General features: G+C 36.4%; 1 protein-coding gene across 2 annotated transcripts in view; it reads left to right on the top strand.

Moving 5' to 3' along the window:
* CCDC146 (coiled-coil domain containing 146) overlaps positions 1–23,810 on the top strand; it is an 87,849-nt gene that overhangs the window by 49,959 nt on the left and 14,080 nt on the right. For both annotated transcript variants that reach the window (XM_068926927.1, XM_068926831.1), the window contains 10 exons: positions 3,929–4,138; positions 11,491–11,548; positions 12,066–12,242; positions 12,851–12,924; positions 14,071–14,298; positions 15,269–15,455; positions 19,319–19,414; positions 21,071–21,241; positions 22,655–22,743; positions 22,860–23,024. In XM_068926927.1, the coding sequence (XP_068783028.1) occupies positions 3,929–4,138; positions 11,491–11,548; positions 12,066–12,242; positions 12,851–12,924; positions 14,071–14,298; positions 15,269–15,455; positions 19,319–19,414; positions 21,071–21,241; positions 22,655–22,743; positions 22,860–23,024 (1,455 nt within the window). The remainder of the gene's footprint in view (positions 1–3,928; positions 4,139–11,490; positions 11,549–12,065; positions 12,243–12,850; positions 12,925–14,070; positions 14,299–15,268; positions 15,456–19,318; positions 19,415–21,070; positions 21,242–22,654; positions 22,744–22,859; positions 23,025–23,810) is intronic.

Here is a 23,810-nt window from a genome sequence, read left to right as displayed (position 1 = left end):
TTTCACCTGTACCGAGCATGACCTTTTGTGATCTTTTATAAAGCATTTGTCCTGTTCTTACAATCAAACATTCACAGAACTAATACCCCTTCTTATTTTTTAGTTCTTCGCTCTTACACATGCAGTACTATTCTGTGGAGCAAGAACTTTGTTTTACGTGTTACAGTTGAGTTTCATCTCTTCCCTAGTTAATTCCCCTGAGAGAATATTCTTTGTGTTCCAGTGCTATGTGCCATGCAGAAATAAATTATGCTGGATGAGGTCTTCAAGCTGTGTGTGTACCTCTTTCCTTAGGTCACATACAGAGATGCCAGGGAGAAATTCTTAAGCACCTTAAGCAGCATAGCTCCCTGTGAGTTGTTAATGTAACGGCTCTACCAAACAATTGCAACCAATCTCTCTGGTATACAGTACATTTGTTTGATGCAATGAACGCAGCTAATATGTATGCAGATAATTCCCAAGGCTATTGCTAGAGTAAGCAGAGTTATGAGTGTGTAGTGTGGCCGTTTGCTTATTGGTAAATAGTGGTCTTTACTTCTTGGTTTCAGTTTTGCTTAATGTGACATTCCAGGAAGTCAAGAGATGCCACCTGGCAGATGACAACTTCAACACATTTTCTTCAGGGTGTTGTGTGCTTTTTGAATTTGTGCTTGCCACACAGCTGAAAGTCTGGGCAACAGACTGTCTCTTTTTCTGGTGCTGTCTCACCTATTCATTTTGCGGTGAGGCTGCACCTAAAGCTGTACCTGAGCTCATATTTGTTCCCTGAAAACCATTTGCTTTTGCAATCATGTAAGTCAATCCTGAATTTTATTTCTATTATCTAAATTTAGGAACCTAATATGAATCTCCTCATACACCAAGCTATAAGAACATCAGATAACAGTGATGGTTCATTGATAGTTTGGGGAGCTAATACCTATGGCACATTATTAATGACTTCACAAATCCAAAACCTGCCACATCAGGCAACTATTGAGCTGGCCCATATTAAACTAGTTAGATACAGACTTACAGCAGTTTAAGGGCAACCTGATTCTAAAAGGCTGCTGCAGCCTGTTTCTCGGTCGTTATGGCCTCCTTCATTGGCATTGCCTAGTGCTGTAGGATAAGAGTAAAGCTCCTCACAACAAAATTCTGGAACCATTCTCATCACTACTGCACTGCCTGATGCTGTGACATCACATTCTGTTCTAGCTATATTAAGAAAAAACCCTGATCTACAAGCAGAGTAACCATAGTGTCCATGAAGGTATCCAAATAAAGTATTTATCATGCGATGAGTGTCTTCATTTATCCTTGAATGACTTGCCCTCCACAACTTGCCATGTTCATCAAATGTTCCCTTCCACCTTCTTTACACCCATATAGGTTTTTGTTCTGAATCAATAGCAGTGCAGTCCTATGGCAAGAATAAACCAGCTGTTACGTGCTGAATCCAATGGTTTGTTACTAGCTGGATGAATGCAAGGAACATGCACAGTAGAAAGTGCCATTGCCTAAACATGTTTCTACATGTTAACTCAGAAAGCAATCACATTGTCTCCTGTAATATACTGCAAAACTATTTATCGGCATTCAAGCTAGAAGTCTGCTGTGAATCTTTAGATAAATCTCCAGACAGATGTAGATATATCTAGAGCTACAGCAGTAGCAATGCTGGTATGGAGAAAAGCACAGAGGAAAGGTTTATAAGTTACTGAGTTGCATGCATACTTGCATGAAGACCTGGCAAGCAAATTTTTGCATTTATGGATTTCTAGATGTGTACTTTGTGTTCATGTCCAGTTATTTCTTCCATACTTTCAGTAGTCTTGAACTGTCTTCAAGATACCTTCACGTGAAAATCTATTAGCAACCACTACGGTGGACAGGATCTCATCTAGATCCAACATTTAACTCTTATTTCTGTTTTTATCTTTCTATTATCTTGAAAAAATACAGTTCTAATAATATTTTATGTTTTTAAATGGTTGAATATTGCTGCAATCATTTATATCTTCTCCCAAAACAGTGTGCATTCTGTATGACTTAAATAAGTTTTAACTACTATATAAGATCTTGCACAGACGTCTCAATTTATACTATGATTAAAAAGTTAAGATGTAGTTATAGCAACACATGAAGTTATTTGTTTGTGGTAAAGACACACTCTTGTTTCCTGTTGAAGTATGTGGTTTTCTTATTTTCTAGCTTAAAAAAGGAAGTGGTTATCTAAGTAGAAATGTTACATAAAACAAAACTTTTTCTGCTATGTTATTTCAGCTACATTTGTGCAGTATAGTTGGTTTATGTATGTTTTGTGTTTTTGTAGTTACCATCTCATTTGAACTCCTTTTGTTAGATAAGTAATTTTTACATATTCAGTTGTTTTTAAGCTTATAATGTATCCACAAAAGACATGTTTGAGCTAAAATTTCATATAGAGATTCTTAATATGGCGTATTATAAATTCCTTTTAAAAAACTTAACTGCATTGCATTATATTTTTAAGTAAGAGAGGGCAACTAGCAGAGTTCTTTATTCTTCCACATCATTTGTGGCTAATATTAGTATAACATTTTACAAAACTTATAATGTAGTTAATATTCAGAGGGCATACACAATGATTTCTATATCATAAAAACTAAGTTTGTGTGTTATGCATTGTATATGAATTTTCATATTGTAGTTCACTTTATGACTCTTCCATAATAAGCACTGTATTTAACAACAATCTTCTTCAAAGATCTGTTATGCAAATAGCACAATATAGGCTTCTAAGTACACCATGAAAAACAGTCTTCTAACGTTGTCGGAATATTACAATTCATTGTTTATGTGAAGGTAGCCTTTGGTGATACAAACGAGAGCAGAAAGTTTGTCAATTCTACAAGTCATAACGTGTTTCCACAGCAGTCCACAAATGTAGTTGCAGCTCATGTATCATTAAATGAGCTCCTTTGGATGCTGATAACACTGCAGCAATAGCAACATGCAATTCAGAGCTAGGTAGGTGTCCAGATATTTACTAAGAACTTAAGAGTGTTTTACAGCCCAGTCTTGGCCTTGTACTGTTGAATACTTCCCTGTTATTGGTCTCCACACTGATTGAGAGTTAACTGAGATATATTCTCCTGAAAGGCAATTGTACCTTTGGACTAAAGCGTAAATGTAACTTCAAAGAGTGATAAACCTTCTAAATTACAGGTAAGGGTCCTTGACTTTGTTCCTAGAAGGACAGTAAACCTGAGCTAGGAGGAAGGAGGATGCAGCATTTACTGAATGGGAGTTTTGCTATTGATTATAGTTGTTTGGGATTTCAGCCCTAGTACTGGCTTTCATCTCCATATTTATCTGCTTCATCTGCCATAAAAGGTTATGAATAAGTGACAGGGCCTTTTTTTCACATATCATGAGATGCCAAATCTTTGCTGTGTGGTTACTGAAGCTAGGGACTGAAACGTTGATTGTGTTCATTCAGAGTATTCCAGTTACTGGCAGTATCTTCAATATAGCCCATGTGAATAGAACAACAACCTGAAACCAGCCTTTAGGCACCTCTCTTAGCATAAAATGATTCACCTATCTCTGCTTCTAGGAGGTGCTAGAAAATTAAGTTGGTCTAACTAACTGTCTTTTCATCTGGTTAAAATTAGATGAGGTGAATCCCACCCCAAGTCTAGCCATGCAGAAAAAAAACCCCACAGCAGACTCTACTGTTCTCATGGGATCATGGCATCACACGATAATTCAGGTTGGAAAAGACCTCAGGAGGTATCTAGTCTAACCTCCTGTTCAAAGCAGGGTCAGCTGGTCAGACCAGGTTAATCAGGACTTTATCCAGTCTAGTCTTGAAAACCTTGTATTAAATATTATAGTAAGATATAAAGCTTATCTCTTGTGCTTCTTATTGCCTTGTTCTAAGTGTATCTATTTAATGTAGTTTACAGGAATCTGAGATCCAGCTTTTGCAGGAAGCCAAACATCTTAGTGTTGAACTGGAACAACAGCAACATGAACTGGAAAAAGCAGACCAGTTCCCTGAAGAATCTGCCAGTGAAGCTTCCCAAATGAGGCAACAACTTCTTAAATGCCAAAATGAGTGCAGTGCTATTAAAGAAAGAGAGTATGTAATTCAGTCCAAGGTTGAATGGTAGGTGATAATGGTCAAATTCTGTTTATTTTGCCATAGCTTGTCTAGAAAGATAATGACATAGAATACAGCCCAATTTTCTCTACATCTTACATGGATACATTTCTTGATGCCTATTGTTAAACAAGCTGCCACACACTTTCCCTAGTAACAGCAACATTTCAGTGATGAATAAAGTTACTCTGGTGTGTTATTTGTAGATAATTTTAAATTTAGAGAGGCTGTCATGTCCTTTGAAATGCTGTGTAAGTTTTACTACATTACCTGATTAACGTTTAAGAAGGCAAAATTAATGGGAACAAACCTAGTCTAAGACACCTTTGGTACAAATGAATTAAAGTGTCTCAGAGACCTACTGACAGGGATTTTGTTGCAATAATATCATAAATAGACACAACACTTTTTTTAACATCAAAAACATACATTATTCAAGTTTCTCTATTCAGGTACTTAAAGAGGGAGAAGCATTTGTATACTCTCATATCTGAAAAATGAGATAGCGAAACAGTCATATGCTGTGGAAAAAGTGCATACCTGACATTTCTATAAAAGGCTAACAGTGCAGAATGTGCTTGATATTGTATATTTTTAATTATCTGCATATATGTGTGTATTGTATTTGAAACTTTTACAGTAAAATTACAAGCAGTAGTACTGCATTTTAAAAAATGTACGCCTATGGAAATGAACCCACATTTTTATTTTGTGGAATGCTTGCTGTTTTTATCCATCTTCAAGCTATCCTTTGGTATATAAATCCAAATAAATAGTGTCAGCAGCTCGGCAGTTAAAACTATTTTTCTACAAGGACAGCAGGAGCACTGTAAGAGCTGCATAGAAAAGATATTTCTGGCAGTTCTTTCTTGATTTTTTTAGAGCCAAATGATTGCTCTAAGAGAAAAAGAAACTTGAGAAAGAAGCAAATTAGGAGTGAGAGAAACAAAGAAACATGGAAATCATCTGGAAAATATTATTTGCTATGAGATAACTAAGCAACATGAAGTTTCCTGAAATAATTGTTAGATACAAAATTTATCAACATTTACAAGGAGTCTAGAACGGCGTTCTTCAAAATATCACAATTTTTACCCATTTCCCCATATATCTTACAAACGTTTGTCACTAATTTTGCATTACTTTTCCCCCCAAATGGTGGGATTTTATATGTATTTTTAGGAGATATTTACTCATACTCTATTTTCTTCCTTTAATCAGAGGGAGATTTCTATGTCCTACAGAAACACAGTTTAGATATTGTTTAAATTACCTTTGCACATCTTCTGCATTCATTCTTATATATGAATTATATATACTATCTAGTAGTTTAAAAATACACTGTCACACTGTGAAAAACGTTCTTTCACGTTAATAAGAAACTTTGTTTCGTCTTATGTTCTGCATAAGATCAAAACAACAGCTGTACGGTCAGACCAGAAGTCAATATGGCCCAGTATCTAAGAGTGACCAAAACCACAGCCCGTTTGCAGCGCAGGGATTTCATGAGCCAAATACAACACTGTATTTAGTAAACCTCAGTTGATCCCTCTTCCGTTAATCGCTTCTATTCCTGCTGAACCAATATAAACCACAGCTTAGCTATACAAGAAGTGGCACCTCTTGTTTATTCTGAACCTGACTCCTAACAGCTTTTTTTCATGCCCTGTAGTTCTTGTACTGGATGAGAGAGTGAACAGCTGATGCTCTGTTCACCTTCCCTGCTGCAGGACATTTTGATAGATCTCCATCATATCTTATCTACTGTCTAAATGGAAGGAGCGCAGCTTACTTTACTGCTCCTTGTTCGGAATCCATTTGATGCCTGGCGGTAGTATTGGCCCTTATGCACATTGCGGATTGGGAGTGAGGAGGATGTGCCCTGGCTATGTGTGGATTTGTTTACTGGGGAGAAGATACTACTGGCCAGAAATCAGAGGGGTGTTAATGTTGAAGTAATCTGAAATGAATAGGACTGGCAGAGTGCATATACACGTGGCAAAGGAATGCGTGAATGGAAATGGGGAAATGAGAAATCAGCTACGAAGTAAAACAGGGAACCGATATGAATACATGTTTGTAAAGAAGGGGTGGGTTTGGTGTCTGTGAAAGACACTGACAATGAGTGGGCAGAACAGAGTTGTGAGCAGCAGATGATCTGCTTCTATACTGAAGTAAAATGAAGATCTGCATGTCTAATGGCTTAGTACATATAATAGGGTTATGTTTTCTGAGATATGTCTGCATGGACAGTGTCAAAAAGAGAGGGCCAAGTGCATGTAAGATACTGTAAGTTCGCCATTAAGTGACTGCTTAGTTTGTTTCATTTCTCAGAAGGGTAGAATCACATGGCCCAACCTTCTTGGCCTGGATCTCTCTGGAGCAGTTTCTCTTGTTGTCCAACTGTGTCCAGCTGTGCTTGGCACTTACAAGAAAACTCTTTGGAATTATGACTAATGGCTGTTTAGTCTGAAAACAAACATGTCGGTTATTTACCTTCATGTGTATAGCAAGCAGGGAACATGGTGGGGGAAAGTGTTTGAAGGAAATGTCTGCATCTCTTATCTATTGCTTTATTCTTTTCTTAGGAGTGTTGCGTAAGATCTAGTCTGCTTGGAAATAATCCTGAGGTGGAAGGGAGAGATGGCCTCTGCAGGTCTTCTGTTTCTCTGTTAATGTAATCGTTTCTCTTTCTCTGAAACACTTTTTCAGTCACTGCTGCCTTTTCTTCCTGCCTCAATTCAATGTCTCTGAGAGCTAAGTGAGTTTAATACTACTTTTGTTCTCAAGTTCAAATCTGATAACAATAAACCTGGCTTTTTTCCTTGAAGAGTCATATAGCTATCCTATAACATTGCCAGAGTTATTTTTTTTGGCTCAAAAATCACTTAGTATTCTATATTCTTGTTTCCCTGTTTCATTTCTTGTTTGCTTGCCTCTAAATTAAAAGATCCGATTAGCACAGGAACAAGGAAATGATCAGAATGATCGGTAAGGATGAGTTCTAGTTTAAGAAAGTTTTTCATTTCCCCATCTGTGTGGGATTTAGAGACCTGGTTTGCAAGACAAAAATGAGGAAGAGCTGCTTTTCTATATTAGGCCATAGCATCAATAACAACGGAATTTGCCATCTAACACCCAAATTTTAAAAAGTATTTAATTAATTTAAAATGAAATTGTCTACAACAGGAGTTTCTGAGCATAAGGGTGTATGATTCTTGAAAAAATTTTTTTCTTTTAAAGCCTAGATCAAACCTGCAGCCCTAATAGTGATTTGTACAGGTACCAAAATGGCTGTTAACTCAAGTACTGTTGCATGCAAGCCAGCACTGCAAAATCAAGTTTGTCCTTGTACAAGCATTGCAAATCTGGAAAATTGTTTCAACTGTTGCAATTATTTCAGGATTAGTCACTTAGTAATTAAAAAGTGAAAAGAAAAGTTTTTATTCTTTTAGTAAAGAATTACAAGTCATAGGTAAAATTAATTGAGTTACAGTTGGTTAAACAAATCAAGCCTAATCAGCTGGTCTTGTGACTGCGTTCTCCAGAACATGCTAACAAAGCACAGGAATCTAATGCTGGCAATTTGTCAGCTGTGATGTCTTCTACTTGTGGTCCCTAGATTTTAGCTGTGAACACCTTCTGTGGATTGCTAAACAACCTCAGCTATGTATAAGGGTACCTGAAGGAGTTCACTTTCCTGCCTGATGAGATTCGTAATAACAGTGTTCTGCCTGTTTTGTTAACTGAGGAACTAAAATGGACCTCTGTTGACAACTGCAACTACATTTCTTAATCTTTCTGGCTTATTTTTTTTATTTCTGTTGCAGTTTGCAGCTGTAGACATCTCTCAGGGAAAAGTCTGGAATGTATTTTCATTAATGGTCCAAATTTCCAAGTGCTTTTTTTTAACTCGTTACATCTGCATCCATGCTAGCTTTGCATGTACAGTGCTGCTAGTAAGTTTCATGAAAATAAGTAAAGCAACATGAAAAACATTCTCAGACATGAATGCTTGATCTTAACAGTTTAGTCCTTTCTTTCATTATGTATGCTATTAATCTGTTAAACTGATTCATAACACTTGGTGAAACTGTAGCCTAACTAGGGTAATACAGATTCCACCAATAGCATTTAGGTAGCGTGCAGAAAACCGTTTTGTGGTCTAGTGCCTAACTTCTGTTCAAATTTGAAATTTTAATTTCATGCCTTTCAACACAACTTTTTTAAAGTTATTTTTCTAAAGGTGTTCCAGTGAAAGCAATTTTGAGAACACAGAACGATATTTTGCAACAAATATTGACAGGGAGAAATCATGAGTTTAAGCAAAGCAAACAAACTGTAAAAAGCAAACAATAAAAACACATGCTGAGTATGCAAAATTAAAGTAGTAAATTATTTTAAATGTTTACATTTTTCAGATTATTGCATGCAAATATTTTAAAAGATAATCTCCTTTGTCATTCTTTTCTTTTTAACCCTTCACTGTTTTTTATGTGAAAGTAGTTGGTCTCCTAGCTCTATAGGGAGTGCAACTTGGTGCTTGCAGTCTGCCGTTGCCTTCGTTTATGTCATAGAAAATGAGGTGTTCAAATCATTCTACTTTGCTGGGTGTTTGTTGTGAAATTGGGATGGCTCCACAGGAATCTGTCCTCTTGAGTGAGGAGCGTGACAAAAGAAAGCCAGTGTCAACTTTGTTCTCTCTCGTAATTTTTAACATTGCTTGTTTGATTGGCATGATATTAAGGACAGCACAACACAGGCTGATAACGAGCAATGCAGTACCTCTTTAATCAGTTTGGGCCACACTTATTTAATCAGTATTTGTGGCAGTGAAACAGTTATGGGTATTGGTTCCAAGTGGATGTTCATTATAATTAGTGCGATTATGCCAGTTTCAAGGAGTCCTACCAGGAATCCTGCCGAAATGCACCGGGATTATGAATTGTCCTTATTAGCTTATTTATGCATCTAGGCAGCCTGTGGGTAAGTGAAAACATTGAACTTGACCAGCATGGTGTTCAAGAACTTGATTGTAACGTATGGGCAGAATACACAGGAGCAGACCAAAGCTGCTGTCACAGAATCAGAGTAGCTCAGTTTTCAGTGCAGGTCGATCCCTGCGCTCTCATTCTCTTTCAGCACTGGAACATACAAGGAAGAGTTCCTGAGCCCCACTGCAGCAAAGAAATCTCCTTATGTTATTTCCTTCTACCCACATGCACTCACCCTGTACACCTGCAAAATACTCCTATGTCTATCCTCACTCCTTCTGTGCAATTTCTCAGGATGTAACAGATTTTGCAGTGGAACTTTCTTTTATTATTTATTTTAGCAATTTTTGGGAAAGACTTATCTAAATTCAGCTTTTTTCTTTGAAAGATTTTCTGAACACTCATTCACTCCGTGGGTGTTCAAGCACTCTGGCGTTCAAAGTAGTTTTTAGATTTAGGAGTCCCTGTAGAGGCATACTTGCACTCTGCCCATCCAGATAAACACACATGCTATGAATCAACAAAATCTATCCTGTACCTTTATTTCTTCTTTACTGTTCATCCGAGTTAGAGCTTGTTCTTCATTAATTCATTTGGACTGCAACATCACCAACCCTGTTCTCTTTTTTTGACCGTTTTCTTTCTTGACTAATTGGAAAGACACCACCTAAGCCTCCCATGTTTAAGCTTTGTCCCTTTTTTTGGAGGACCAAAAAATGGAGAACTGCGCACGGGATCCAAGGGAGGATCCTCCACAAGGCTGCCTACAAGGAGACCGAGCTCTCTCTCTCCTCATGACCACTACCTTCTGAAACCTCCAGAACCCACCGTACAAAGAGCTAGGCTGCCCCTGGAAGGTTATGGAGGGAAAAACCAAATACTGATCAGTTGCATCACTTCTATATCAACCCCAATCAGAAGCAGTTGTAATGACTGCTTTGGATAAGGGGGGCTACCCCAGAACTGGCTTCAAATAACACATCTATTTCAGGAAAGCCCCTCCCCTTCTGTTAATGCTCCTCTAATTTAGGGAGTGGTATAGCAGATTCTAACAGACTATCTGGAGGCCTCGCCAGCATGTCCTCTGACGGGGGTTACAAAGACAAATTTAAGTGCTGAAGCTGATTCCTTGCTATATCCGGGAAACAGAATTTGGTTATCCCACCTGTTCCGCAACTGTAATCTTTAGTCATTCATAGCTTGAGTCTCAAAAAGTGTCATCATAGGTTTGGATAATATTGAGAGAACCTCCTGCTGGTTTCCCAGTCAATAGTACCAGAACTTCCATTCATTTGGGGCAACATGCAAACTGCTGTAGCTCAGTTATGTCATATAGGTTCAGAATTGTTCAGGGCGTGCACTGGGGAAGCACTGGCTTTCTTCAGTGATTCCACAATTAATGTCTGATCTTTGGCAGTATTTACTTACCTACCACTAAAATGCCAACCTGTGAATTGTCTTCATCCACCACAATGGCTTTGATTCCTGCTTCCCCTAAGTCATCTCAATCTCAGGGTCTCAAGACCAAGAAAATCTTACTGTAAGTCCAACAAGCTTGGTGGTTCAGCTTTACTTACTTTTGTAGTTACTCTTTCATCTATTCAGGACGGCATTATTTTAAAAAATACCCATAAGATCTAAGAGATTTTCTTTCCTTTTCACCTTCTGTCATCCTTTGGCATCTTTCTTTATAATTGCCTGAAATTACATTACAGCTTGTTTTCAGATATAGGATAAGATCACCCATAGCTATTCAATTTAGTTTTCTGTTATACCCCATTGCCTCAGTCTACATTCCCTGTCACTTTTCAGGAACTTTTTTCACCGGAGTGTGTTTTGGGTTGAGGAGCTTTACTTACCGTTTTTCACAGTGTGAATGTGTATATGAACAATCAATCACTCAAAGGAAGACAGAAATGTTTCTTACCAGCAACTGTAGGTTCACTGATGTGTGCTGTCTTTGTGGACATTTATAACCCACCCACTCTTACCTTTTGCCTCAATTACAAAAAAAATGTTCTGTTCTGAGATTGAGAGGATCTGAGGGCATAGTGTGCCTTCTGATCCCTTATACTCTATCAATATAAACACAAGGGAGAATGAGACATAAATGCATCCCTAGAGGTGGTGGTAAGACTAAAAAGTACCAGGTTCAAGAGTCTGGGCATGTGCACTGCAGAATAAATTTGCATAAGTACAACATATCTTTGAGAACTTTCCATTACTAGTAATCAGTCTTCCTATAAATTTGGACACCTAAATAATATTTCACTGTTCGTGTTAATGTTACACAAGATAGGCTCCATTTTTTTTATTGTTTGGCATATTACTAATCTATCTAGTTCTGCTGTGATTTTTCTGTAGTTTGCAAGAAGAGAAAAGATTACTGGAATGTGAATATGAAAAAATTCCAAAGCAGAGTGTAAGTATGAAGCACGAGAAAAGCCATTTTGTATGTCCTGCCAGCTAGTATATAAAAGTAAAAAATCCATATAGGTGAAAATATTTTCCCAATATGTAGCTCTAGTGGTTTTCAAAATCTAAAATACATAGAAAAATCAAGGTAGCTTTTATAGGAGAGGCTATATGATGTCATTCATGTTTGATAACTCTAGAGCAAGTGCTGAATAATTGACTCATAAAAGATCTGGAAGACAATTTGTTATTGCATTCAGCAAAGGTGTGCTACATGTAAAGTTAGCTGCAGGTTTTTGGTTTTAAGATGTGAATATGCAATAAATTTACAGTCACAAGTCTTGATGAATGCGTGGTTTTGTTGGAAATAAAATTCTACTAATTATTGATAGAAGAAACACAGGGCTGGTAATAAATAAAAAAATGTTATGATTATTCAGTGTGAATGAATTTTATAATATCCCATGCTTGCATAATGTAAAAGGGAAAATAATAACAATCTGATCTTTGACTTAACTTTGAAGGAAGCAGAAAAGAATATTAAACAATTGAAAGAAAATTGTGATGAGCTCCGCAAAGAAGCAATCCACAGGAAAGCAGAAATTAGTACAATGAAGGAAGATATTTTGTCCAAGCAGAAGCTGATTTCAAGAAAAAAGAAAGCAGTGGAGAAGCTCCAAGAGAAGCAGTCCAACTTAAAAGTAACATGCAAACGATAGTGTGTGTGCTTGTGTGTTTGTGTGGGGATGTGTACCTGTCCAAGGAAGCAGTCAATATTCTGAATGTTGTTTGTCGTTCCAAATCATTATATGGCATTACATCATATATTAATCATTCTTCAATAAGCATGAAACATGCTGCTGTGCCATTTCCACTATTAGTCCTTCAGGAAATAATAATAATAGCCGTGATTTTGATAATAAATACCTTCTGTAATGGCATAGTTGTTGTTTATGTTGCGTTACTCTAGGCTGCTCCAACTTATGCTCACATCCTAGTAAATATGGGTTTGTCCTGAGAGTTAAAAAAAACATATCTGGATCTTTGCTGCTTTCCTTTCCATGGCATAGATAACTGTCAGACATATTAATAATATTCAACCCTAACTTTTGTTTTGCAGACATAATGTTATGGTAATTACCATAATGATTAGTTACAAGAATAGCAGCTACAGTTCTCTGGGGCAAGCTCAAGTCATCTGAAAATACATTTCTTATGCATTTTCCCAACAGTCCAATGTAAATATTAGTTCTGTGACATTACATTAGATTTATAGGCTGTTAATCTAACATATCTGATTTGTCACTAGGATGAGTTAGTTCAGATCATTGCTGTTCCTGTGCAACTTGGAAAAGAAACTGAGAAGATGAATCGCAAAAAAATGTATGCTTTTAATAAATAATTACAAATATTTAAAGGATATTTCAATGGATGATAGTGTCAAAACTATTATGTATAATGTGTAATCCAGCAATTAGCCCTTTTTATAGTTTTCAGGCCTCAGTGGCTGTATATCAGCTTATCTCTATGGGCCTCAGTGAAGCTATAGCAATTTTCAGAGCTGGCCTGAGTTAAATAAACGTTCTCCCATGATACTTCTGTTAGCAATTGTTATACCTCTGTTAGCAACCAGAGTTGTCTTATTAGAAGCTCCTGATAAGAATTCTTGCGTCTAATATTTCAATTGGGAAAATGTAAGCCAGTAGCCGACCTTTTCTTTCTCTGCATTGTGTAGCTGTGTTGTCTCTCCCCCGAGGCATGATATATGCTGCTTTCTGTATGCATAAAATGTAATTAATTTTTTACAGTTTCAGCCAGGTCACTCACAGATCCTGGCAGTAAAATTGCCATCCAAGATGGACACTAATTTTTGTACTTTATTAGTACAGAAGACTACACTGAAGTTTTTGTGTCTCCTGCGTAAGGTCCCTATTTGTAATATAGCAACTATTTGACGATGCTAAATTTTTCCATTTTGAAGCTCGTATAACTATTTTTTTTTCTCCTGAGTACTCTGTTTAATACATTACCATCATAAATATAAGTTTTTGATATAGTGATACAGAGATACAATCGAAAAGGAGCAAAACGTTGTGTAGATGGTTAGTAATGGTACCTTTAAATGAGTTTTTCTACTTGCATCACATCACTGAATCAACTAACCAGAGTTTCCAGTCTTGAGAGTAATATTTGGAAGAGTTGCAGTGGGAATGAGAACTTTGATGAAGGTTTTGAATACAACTGTGTACCTAGGAAGGTTGACAGAAATCAGATCGCTAGAACTCTTTCAAACGTTGTCACGGCATTAAGCTCCTTTTCAGTCTCGTGGCCAGTTCCAACTGTGTTGCTGAATTGCATTAGCATTTGAAGCTTTTCACTGTATGTAGTGTGCTCTAGAGCATATGAAATAGATAACTGTGCAGTTCAGATAGTTTTGCATGTCCCTAAAAACTGGCAAGTTATATTTTGTTATATAAGTATTCCTGTGGGAATGTGAACCGCTGCTGTTTTGTTATCATGTGTCCACAGAGATGCAGAGAAGAGGAAAGAAGCCCTTAATGACCAAATACGAGAGTTAAATAGTGCTCTGAAAGCCATTGAAAAAAGGACTGAAGCAGTTTTGCAAGAAAAAGAAGATGTAATGAAGGAATTGGATGGAAAACGAGCTTTGCTAGAAAGCAAAGAACGAGAATTCATAACTTTGACAAAGTTACTAGAAATTAGCAGAGAAAATGAATCAGCAGTCCTATCAGACAGGTTAGAATAGTAGACACAAGCCATGCCATATGAGTGAATACTTCTCCGTTCTGAAGGAGCTAGCTTTTTTCCTCATAATCTCTTGACCTGCTTATGTTCTTAAGTTTCACTCTGTAACCAGTGGGGACTGGAAAATATCTGGCTTTCTTTTGAGTTTGGAAATGTTTATATGAATTACTGGAATCTAGGATCTGGCTTGAAGAAGAACATCAAAAAACATAAGACTTTAATCAAATTCTAGGAGAGTGAATCTCTGGATTTTTCTCTAAAAGGGGAATTATTTAGAGGATTTCCTTCCCCAGCGAAAATACACTTTCTTCTGTGTAACCCACAGAAAGTAATTTGAGCAGAAAAAAGAAATCAGTATTCTGATTTTTCGAATGAGGATCATAGATTTCAACAGCCACATACCCCTGAATTTCAGTGGGGACTGGCCACTCATCTCTTCAGTATTCCCTTGAAATTATGGGCCTTTATACACTTGGTAAAGTCAAATAAATAGGTAGATTGACTGGAAGCTGCAAATGATCCCTTCTTTACAGAAGAGGTATAGTTGTAAGCATGGCTATACCCTCATCAGCAATAATTTTGCCTTTAAAGGTTTGTATTAAAGTGTAGATGTATTGCAAATCAAAATGTCTGAGTGAAGAAAACATGTAAATATTCTCTCATATTAAAAAAATGTGTTTTCTTCTTCTTTAAGCAATAACTTCTCTTTTATAGAATGTTTAGCATTGTTAAAATAGATTGTGGCCCTCACTGAAATCAGGAGGAATATTGTCATTGATTAAAGTTACCAGAATTTTACCTGGCAATTTTTAGGTAATTTCTGACAGTAGTTTATAAATTTGTCTTACTGCTCAGCTATAATTATGCACTGCTCAAAGCACATAAAATGATCAAGCCTGTTTGCATGCATCTAATTATTGGTCAAGTATCTAGTTCTAAAATTCTCTGTATATCTATATAGAAAAGCTCTGGAAGACTATTTAAAGAAACGTGCCTTGGAGAAGGAAAAACAACATGATATTCTCATTCACAAGCAAAAACAGAAAGATAGAGAAATGCGATATTTAAAAAAGATGGAGTTACAACTGCAAATGGTTTATGATTCGTTGCATCAAATTAAGTCACAACATAAAAGGCTCAAATCAGAGGTCTGTATGAATACATTGCTCATAATAGTTCTAAATTTTTTTATTGGAAAGCTGCTTGTGAAATCATTTGACCGGTACTAAAAAAGGCTGCGAGAGAAGACTCCCTATGAACAGTCTTATGAACAGAAGTCTTATGAACAGAAAAGTGTCCAGAGTGTTACTGCAGCTTACAAAGAAAGCTTTAGCTAAAAATAGATGTACTAAAACTACTGCATCAAGATATATTCAGGTTATTCTTAAGAAATGGATTTTAGGGTGAGAGAATCCTATCAAAAAGAACTGGGAGATTAAATTGGCAGTGTGGGATTATGGTCATTATGCCTTCTTTTAAGGCACTGTAGGAACATGCTCATTTTATGCGGTGAGAAATAATGTAGTGATCTGCCCATTGACATCAAAGAAATTTGTACCAGACAAATAGACTCGAGTACTGCCTGGCTCCTAGCTCTTTTCTTAGATGACAAAAAGATACATCTTTTTTAAATGTGCAGATTGTTTGTATAGCACTACAAATCATTTGTAATGCATTTAAGATTATTGCAGGAGACAGGAAACAAGCAGTATATAAAATTGGATACAATGACACAATGACACAATGATACAATGTAATCCCCTATGTCTTCTTCATACCCACTCATATTTCACTTTTCTGTTTCCTCCTGGCCCTGGATTTCTCCCATTGCTCTTTCTATATTACTTTTTTTTCCTGTTTTATTTGTGCTTTCTACTACGCAGCTGTTGAAAGGCAGTCTCATGCTGCTTGTCTGTTCCAAACCTTTCCTTGCTTTTCTCCTTCCAATTCTTTCTTAAAAATTTCCTTTCCTAGGACTCCCTCGTATCCTCTTCCTCTCATTATGGCTTCTGAAGTCTCTGTTTTGTAACTTTTCTCCTGCATTGGCTCCTTGCTTAGTCTAGGTTGTAAGTCAGTCTCATAAAATTTATCTTGCTTAGTTAAGTAAATATTTTTCACAGGAGAATAATTTATTAATTATTAACAGTGTAAGCAGTTGGTGTTTCCTAACTTGATACAGCATCACTGCAATTTTTCCTGGTCCTTCCAAGCAATTCAGTGCAGAAAATAAGTCTTATTTACATCACAGTAAAGTTTTTTTTAAATAACTTTACAATATTAAAAACCATACATATATAGCTTTGCTATTCATAAAACTCAGACTGTTCCTCAACAATGTGTAATATTATTCCATACTTTTTTTTCACGTTTCTTCCTATTTAAAAATGAAGTTAAAACTTCCTCCTGAATTCACATCTCTAATTAATCAGCTGATAATAGAAGCCCTCTTGGGAAAAAAAAAAAAAAAAACTTCTATATCTACATTAAAAAAATGTTAGGCTGAATTTCCTGAAATATTGATTAACGGGCTGGCTCATAGTCCGGATTCTGGTCTTAAAGCTCATACTGAGTTTCTATTCAATATCAGGTAGGAGAATCTAGGAGAAGAGATTTGTTTTCTGTGTTCCTATTGAGGAAATTTTCCTGAAGGGAGAAACACAATCGTTCAAAACCATGTAATCTTATAATCAAACTATCATAACTCACTGACAGCTGTGCTTAAAGTTTGCTGTCTTGGGTGAGATCCCAAGCCAGGCCCTTGATACTGTGTGAGAGGGCCAAAGACCTGGAAAGAGCCCTTCAAGGTTCGGCTGTGTTGCAGAGGATTCCCACGGTGCGCACACAGGCTTATGCTGTACGCGTGCACGTGACCGGAGAGCGCCTTGCGGGTCGCAGCATCACCAGCTGAGGGGAAAGGAAATGCCAGGAGAAATAGAACTGGAAGACCAAAGAGTATTTTAATCTTGCTGTCACGAGATGCTACCATAACTTAAACAGGCCATGGCAATATAGTCGTTTTAGTCCATCCCTCCTGTATGTTCTCCGATTCCCTTTAGAAGAGCAAATGTGAAATCACCCCTCTTGTGCAGCATCATCAGTTCAAATGCGGCACTGGAGTATGAAAGACCAGAGGGGCAAGTTTGATTCCGCTGCTTTTGCTATCTTTAGACTATTTTAAATTCATTGTAAACGGGGGAGTTTACGAAGTTAAAAGCTAAAGTTAAAAAAGTTAAAGTTCCTGTTTGACGGATATAAGCCAGGTTCAAAGTTACTCAATGTGATTCCAAATGAAAGCTTCACAAGAATTAAATGCTAATATAAAAATGTGATTGCAGAAACAACGGTACATCTGTGTTTCCTCAGATTTCTCTTTAAATCATGTGCTTCTTGCGGAATGACTAAGTTTGTAGAATAAGGAAATTACATGAGCACTTCCTTCAGATGTGTTTTTCTTCTTAATAAGCTGTGAAAGGTCAGCTATTGCTAAACGCTAATATTCTGTGTGAAAGAGAACTGGCCGCGCCGGCTGCAGCGCAGCAGTGCTGGTCCTTCCCACGTACGCATTTTGCTTCTGTCCACCCAATGCAAAGACAGCCAAAAGTGCCTACGTTTAGCTTGGTCTTCTGTGAACAAAAGCCCTTAATGGATTAAAGATGTTTATGTGAGCTTTCTACTTTTAGGCTCAAGAGCTTGCTGGCATTTTGAGAATCGCCCCTTGAAAATGTGGGGATGTAAATTTACAGATGCTACAGCCTTTCTCACAGCAGGATGTATTATAACTAATACATGCTCCATAGCAATGCCGTGTTTGCTCCCTCCACAAGAGTGAAAGTAACTTGCTTTGAATAGCTCTTATTGAACTTTTAGCAAATCTAGGTCAAACGAAAACTGTCTTAGAGTTAGCATCTAAAACCAAAGTAACCCAAATTTTGACCTTTACTGTGCCTCTTGTTTCCCTTTCCGTAAGGTGAGTGAATAACATCCAGTTTTATGTTATCACAGATTCTGAAGTGAAAAACATTTCACAAGGGCAAAACATCTCATTATCTATATTGGCGTGTAGTATTTTGAATCCTAACATCTGGTTATGATCTGAGAAGGACACTGCAGGGTTGAGTGTATTTTCTTGGTACAGCTTCCAGATGTGGCATTCAGTGTCATTTTTTTCTCCACCTGCATGAATTAAACATTTGCGGTTACAGAGAGGCAATGTATGCCTGCACAGTTAAGCTAGGATAGTTATTTCTTGCTTGTCTAAAATAGTAAAGAATTTGCAAGTGAAGTTAGTCACTCTGAGGCCAGTATAACCTTTTGTCTTACAAGTTATATCACACAAATATTTTTACTGGGATTGTTGAGCTATATTTTGATCTGAAAGTATATTTTAACATGTCTTCTTCCCCACACTTCATTTTAATATCTGACTGAATAAATGATTTTCCCCATAAGAAAAAGTAGTTCATAACCAGTTCTGTTGTTTGTTTTGACTCTCTCAAGGCTAAGGAGGAAACACTAAAATCTTTTTTTTGTAACTATAAGTAAAAATTATGACATCAAATCCACACAGATGTGAAATACTGACCCTATTTAAGTCAATGGTAAATCTATTTTTTTTTCTTTCTTTCAGTAAGGCAGAATGTCACCCAGAAAATCATCTGTGAATTTGGAAAGTCACATCTTCACTTAGTTGTTTTTTGTAATTTTTTACTGTAATTTAGATGCAGAAAAACACAACCCCTGTAAATTCAGTTCAACCCCCCCTCCCCCGAAACTGCACTTTGAAGTTTAGTGCTTACAGTTAAATTGTTTTGAGAAATATTTGAGAAACTTTCAAATGTTGCTGAGGAACTCTACTCAACGACCAAGAACTCTTAGGAACTCTTAGGCCTTGTAGCAAGACAGGAAGATTTCCTTTCTTAGTGCATCCAGCTTCTTGACAAAGATTGTCTGCATTTTACATTTTTCATATCCTTCACTTGCATCATTCAGTGTGCCTAATTTATTTTTGTAGGCTGAAACTATCTCTAAAAACAACATACCATTATTAGAAAGAAGACGAGAACTCCAGAAGGAAATTGATATGAAGAAGAGAAGTTTAGCTGAAGAGGTGATGAATTTTGCTTTCTTTCTTTCTTTTTTTTTTTTTTTTTGCTGTAACAGTTGGTTTTCAAATCTGAGAATAAAAAGAACTGTTTGTAGAAGAATTGCTGAGAGTTTCTAGCTGCAGGTTGCTGGTGAGAAAATATGCAATAGTATTTGCCCAGTTGTAAAAGTTACTTGTTTGCCATATTTGAAAAACATTTTTCAGTGTAATTGGAAGGTAGAAAGCAAATATATTTCCTAGTTCATGTTTTTCTGACCATCATAAACTGTATTACATTTAAAAGTGCGATTGGTATAAATTTCCTTTGGACGTGGCACAGTATTTTGTTGAAATAAAGACAAATCAGCATTTCCGCATTACAATTTTTCATCTTCAAAGTTTTGTCATTTGTTTGTGCACTGTCAAATATACTGTGGAAATGCAAATCAGAGTATTATGAGAGTGTGAGATTATGAGAGTATTAGTACTTGCCACTATGCGATTGACTTCATAAGAAGCAAAAGAGTTAAGACAGTGATTATACCATACCCTCCTCTTATCTTCATATCCATTTTCTTTGTATTCTGTCTTTGAATTCATTAGACTTCCTAGGTGGGACTCAGCTTGTGTTTTAATGCATAGATATCAGGCATTTACATGTTATTATGGGATATGTATTTAATCTGCCACGACAGGCAATAGCAATTCGGTTATATAGTCAGTGGAGCCTAGAGAGCCTCATCCCGAAGAGTTTAGCCTATGCTGGGTAGAGCAAACGGCTCTTTAGAGATCACTGACCATATTGACTAAATCCCCAACAATACTGATAGGTGTTTAGATGCTTTGCTCAGTTGAGACATCTAAATTTGGTGTCTTAATGTGAAAGCTCAGTGCCCCCCATCGTGTACAATGGGCATGTAAGACCTAACAGTAAGATTATTCAAAGATGATACGGCCACAGGGAACCGTTCTGGTCATTTAGCCTGACCTCCAGTATAACACAGATCGTAGGAGTGCCCTGAATTAACTCTTCTTTGAACTGCAGCCTATCTTTTAGAAAAATCCAATCTTGATTTAAAAATTGCCATTGGGGGAGAGTCGACCACAGTTCCTGGTAAGTTGTTTTAATGGTTAATCCATGTGAAAAAATGTGTGGATTTTTATTGTCTGAATTTGTCTAGCTTTAGCTTTCAGCCATTGGATCTTGTTAGATTTTTGGCTACTGAATTGTGAAGTTTGTTACCAAACTTCTGTTCACTATATGGCTACAAAAACTGTGATCCAGTTATCTCTTAATCTTGACTTAAGCTCTTGGAGATTCCTATTATAAAACATGTTTTCCAAACTTTTTCTAGTGCAGAGTACTGCACGCTCTGATTTTGTTACTTTTATATTCAGTAGCTGAAAGATTTTCTAGACTGTGGAAGAGAAATGTAAAATAATAAAATATTTTGATAAAATATTTATGATATTTATGATAAAATATTTTGGCATGTTATTTTAGGGATCATGCATGGTGTTTCAGCTGGTATTTTTATGGCAAAATTTTTATTTATTTTTTCTAATCTATATAGGCTGTACGTATGTGTACTTTGCAGATAAACACAAACTATTTCAAACTCTGGGTTTGCCAACACTGATGCAAAAATGCATAAGTAATTGGATTTGATTTTCATTTAGAAAATGATTTCAAATATGGATGCCCACATGTTAGAAGAATGTATTGCTGAAGAAGGCCGGCTTTTCAAAGAACAGGAGCAATGCAGAGATGAGCTGTCCAGATTCGCACGTCTGACTTGGCTCAAACTTGAAGAAAGGGAACAGAAATCTAAGGATGTTCGGAAAGCCCAGGTAAGAAATTATCTCATATAACTGGAAGACTGTTCTAAAGTAAAGAGCTGGAGAAATTAAGTTACTAATGAGGGAAGCCCTATAGGAGAAGAATCTTTCATTTCCCACTTTACTTTGGAGTTCCATCACAACATATGAAGCTCATGTAACACTGTATTATTTACTGGCAATTTATGATGCACTGCAATATTATATTATAATGCCATCAAGTCACAGTGAAATAAAATTACAAAGCATATTTTCTTTCAAGCCTACAAAATAAAATGAACAATTCTGAAAGAAAGAGATAGAAAAGGAGATAACCTCAAATGAAATTCTCTAAAATACAGCAACAGTGTGTTTTATTTTACAAATATATTAATGTTAGAAGATAAACAGAACTGCTACTCATTCCAAGAAGAGGCACAAATCTTTATTTTGCTGACATATTCCAGAATGTAAAATGTGATATTCATTTGAAGAAAGAGGGAAAGAAAACATTGCCTACTAACTAGTCGCTGGGTCTGCTGGTATTTTAACATCTGCAATTATTATGATATCATATGTGTGCCCTGATGTTGCACAGTTTATACTAAATACCAGATTTGTATCTGGGAACAAACTATTTATGCTCCCTCAACTGTTTGTCTGTATTCTAGTAAATTAGACAAGCTACCCATCTAGCACTTTGGGAATCTTTGAGAATATATCAAAATAGAGAAAACAAATATTTCAGGCTTTCAGCTTCAATAAAAGTAAGTCCATAAATAGATCAAAAAGCATTAATAATTCAAAGTAATTAACAAACACACATGCCAAGTGTTGCAATCCAGCATCCACTAGCTTTTTTTAATACCAGTCTCCTCCTGAGAGGAGAGAGGGAGAAAAGGCCTGTCCGTTGATGGTTAAGGACACAGGGCTACTGCAGAGTGAAAACAACAGAGGTACATGTAAATGTACCATTCCACTCCTTCATCAGTGAGTACTTAAGAGCCACAAAAGAATAAAGAAATTGTATTTGAAAAAGTATTTCTTAACTGCCAGAAATTAAATGGTGGAAATAACAGATAATTACACTGCAATGGAACTGAGAGGCTGATTAATAGAAGCGACAGAAATCCAGATAGAGGGACTGAGCATTTTAAGATGCAGCATCAAATTGTTAACTGTATTATTAGCAGACATTGCTGGATTAACAAATGTAGAAAGATTGTGCTCTCCAGTGTTGTTACCAAAATTTTCTCCTTCATATTTCATGCTCATTCTTTCAGTAGTGATCTAAACAGTAAAAGCAGTTCTACAATTAGAATAAGTTTTTAGAATAATATAATCTCACTCTCTTCCTCATCTAAAAGGAATGGCTATTCTGTGTTATTTCTTCGAAGATTTTTCTGAAATGTCTAAAATGTTCATTTAATTCCATTTAAATTTCAGATAAGACTCCAAAATATTAGTACCGAAATAAAAAGAAAGGATCTTGAAATAAGAGAGCATAAAAAGAGGAAAAGAGAAGTTCAAAAACAGTAAGAAAATAACAACAATACATTAGATGAACTAATACTTTTTAAGGGAATTTTTATCTAAATGATGTATGTGTAAAACTGTAATAATTATTTCCTTCACATTTTCATTTTTTCAGGCTCCAAGGATTTGCTAAAATGTATGATGCTATCCGAAACGAAAGGAATAAATGTGTGAATTTGGTGCATGCTGCTCAGCAGAAAGCAACTGAGATTAAAGACAGAGTAAAATTGCTAGCAAATGAGATAGAAAATTTAAGGAACACTGCTATAATCAAGGAAAGGTAAGCTTTAAAGTAAGCTGTAGATCACAATTATAGACATGTATGATCAGAAGGAGCCTTAAAAGATAACCTAGTTAGACTTTACATATGACTACTCTAACTGTTTCATCCTTGATAGTTATTTATTATCCTTATTTTTAAAACCTGATCCAAACAAACAAATTTTGCAAAACCCTTATATAATCTGTTCCAATTTCTTATCACCCTTACAATTGGAAATTAGCCTGGGCATCATGTTTTTGAAATTTGTCTGGCTACTCTCTCACTTTCCTATCCTTAGAAGGGAGGAACTCTCACTATATGCCCTTTACATCACAGTTCTTGAGCTATTTAACGTCTGAATTACCATGCTGTTACATTTGATGTGAACAACACTGTTGCACTCATACTTGATTACCGTTAAATAAGAAGAGACCCAATACCTATGTGATTCCACAACAAACTGCTGCATAGTACTGTTAAATGAGTCACTAGCTAATGATGTGGCAGCCTAAAGAACAAACCGAGTTTCTTGGTTTAGCATCAAATTGAGGTTTATGGGATATTTATTTCAGATCAAATAAAACCTAATTTCAATTTCCAGGCAATTTCAATCAAAGCAAAAGTTTAAATTCTTGACAAAGAGGACAAGGCGGGACAGTTTAGTGCATATGACTATATTTTTTCCCAGACTATGATTTAGTGGAGATGTCTTTTTGCAGGCATCCTAGTGCTGATATACTGCTTGGTGCAACTGGGCAATGTAGATAAAACAGCAATGGTTCTGCAATCGGTTGATTGGAAAGT

Source organism: Struthio camelus, chromosome 1 (genome assembly GCF_040807025.1).
Source record: "Struthio camelus isolate bStrCam1 chromosome 1, bStrCam1.hap1, whole genome shotgun sequence".
Classification (NCBI taxonomy): Eukaryota; Metazoa; Chordata; class Aves; order Struthioniformes; family Struthionidae; genus Struthio; species Struthio camelus.
This window is presented reverse-complemented; position numbering and strand designations above follow the sequence as displayed.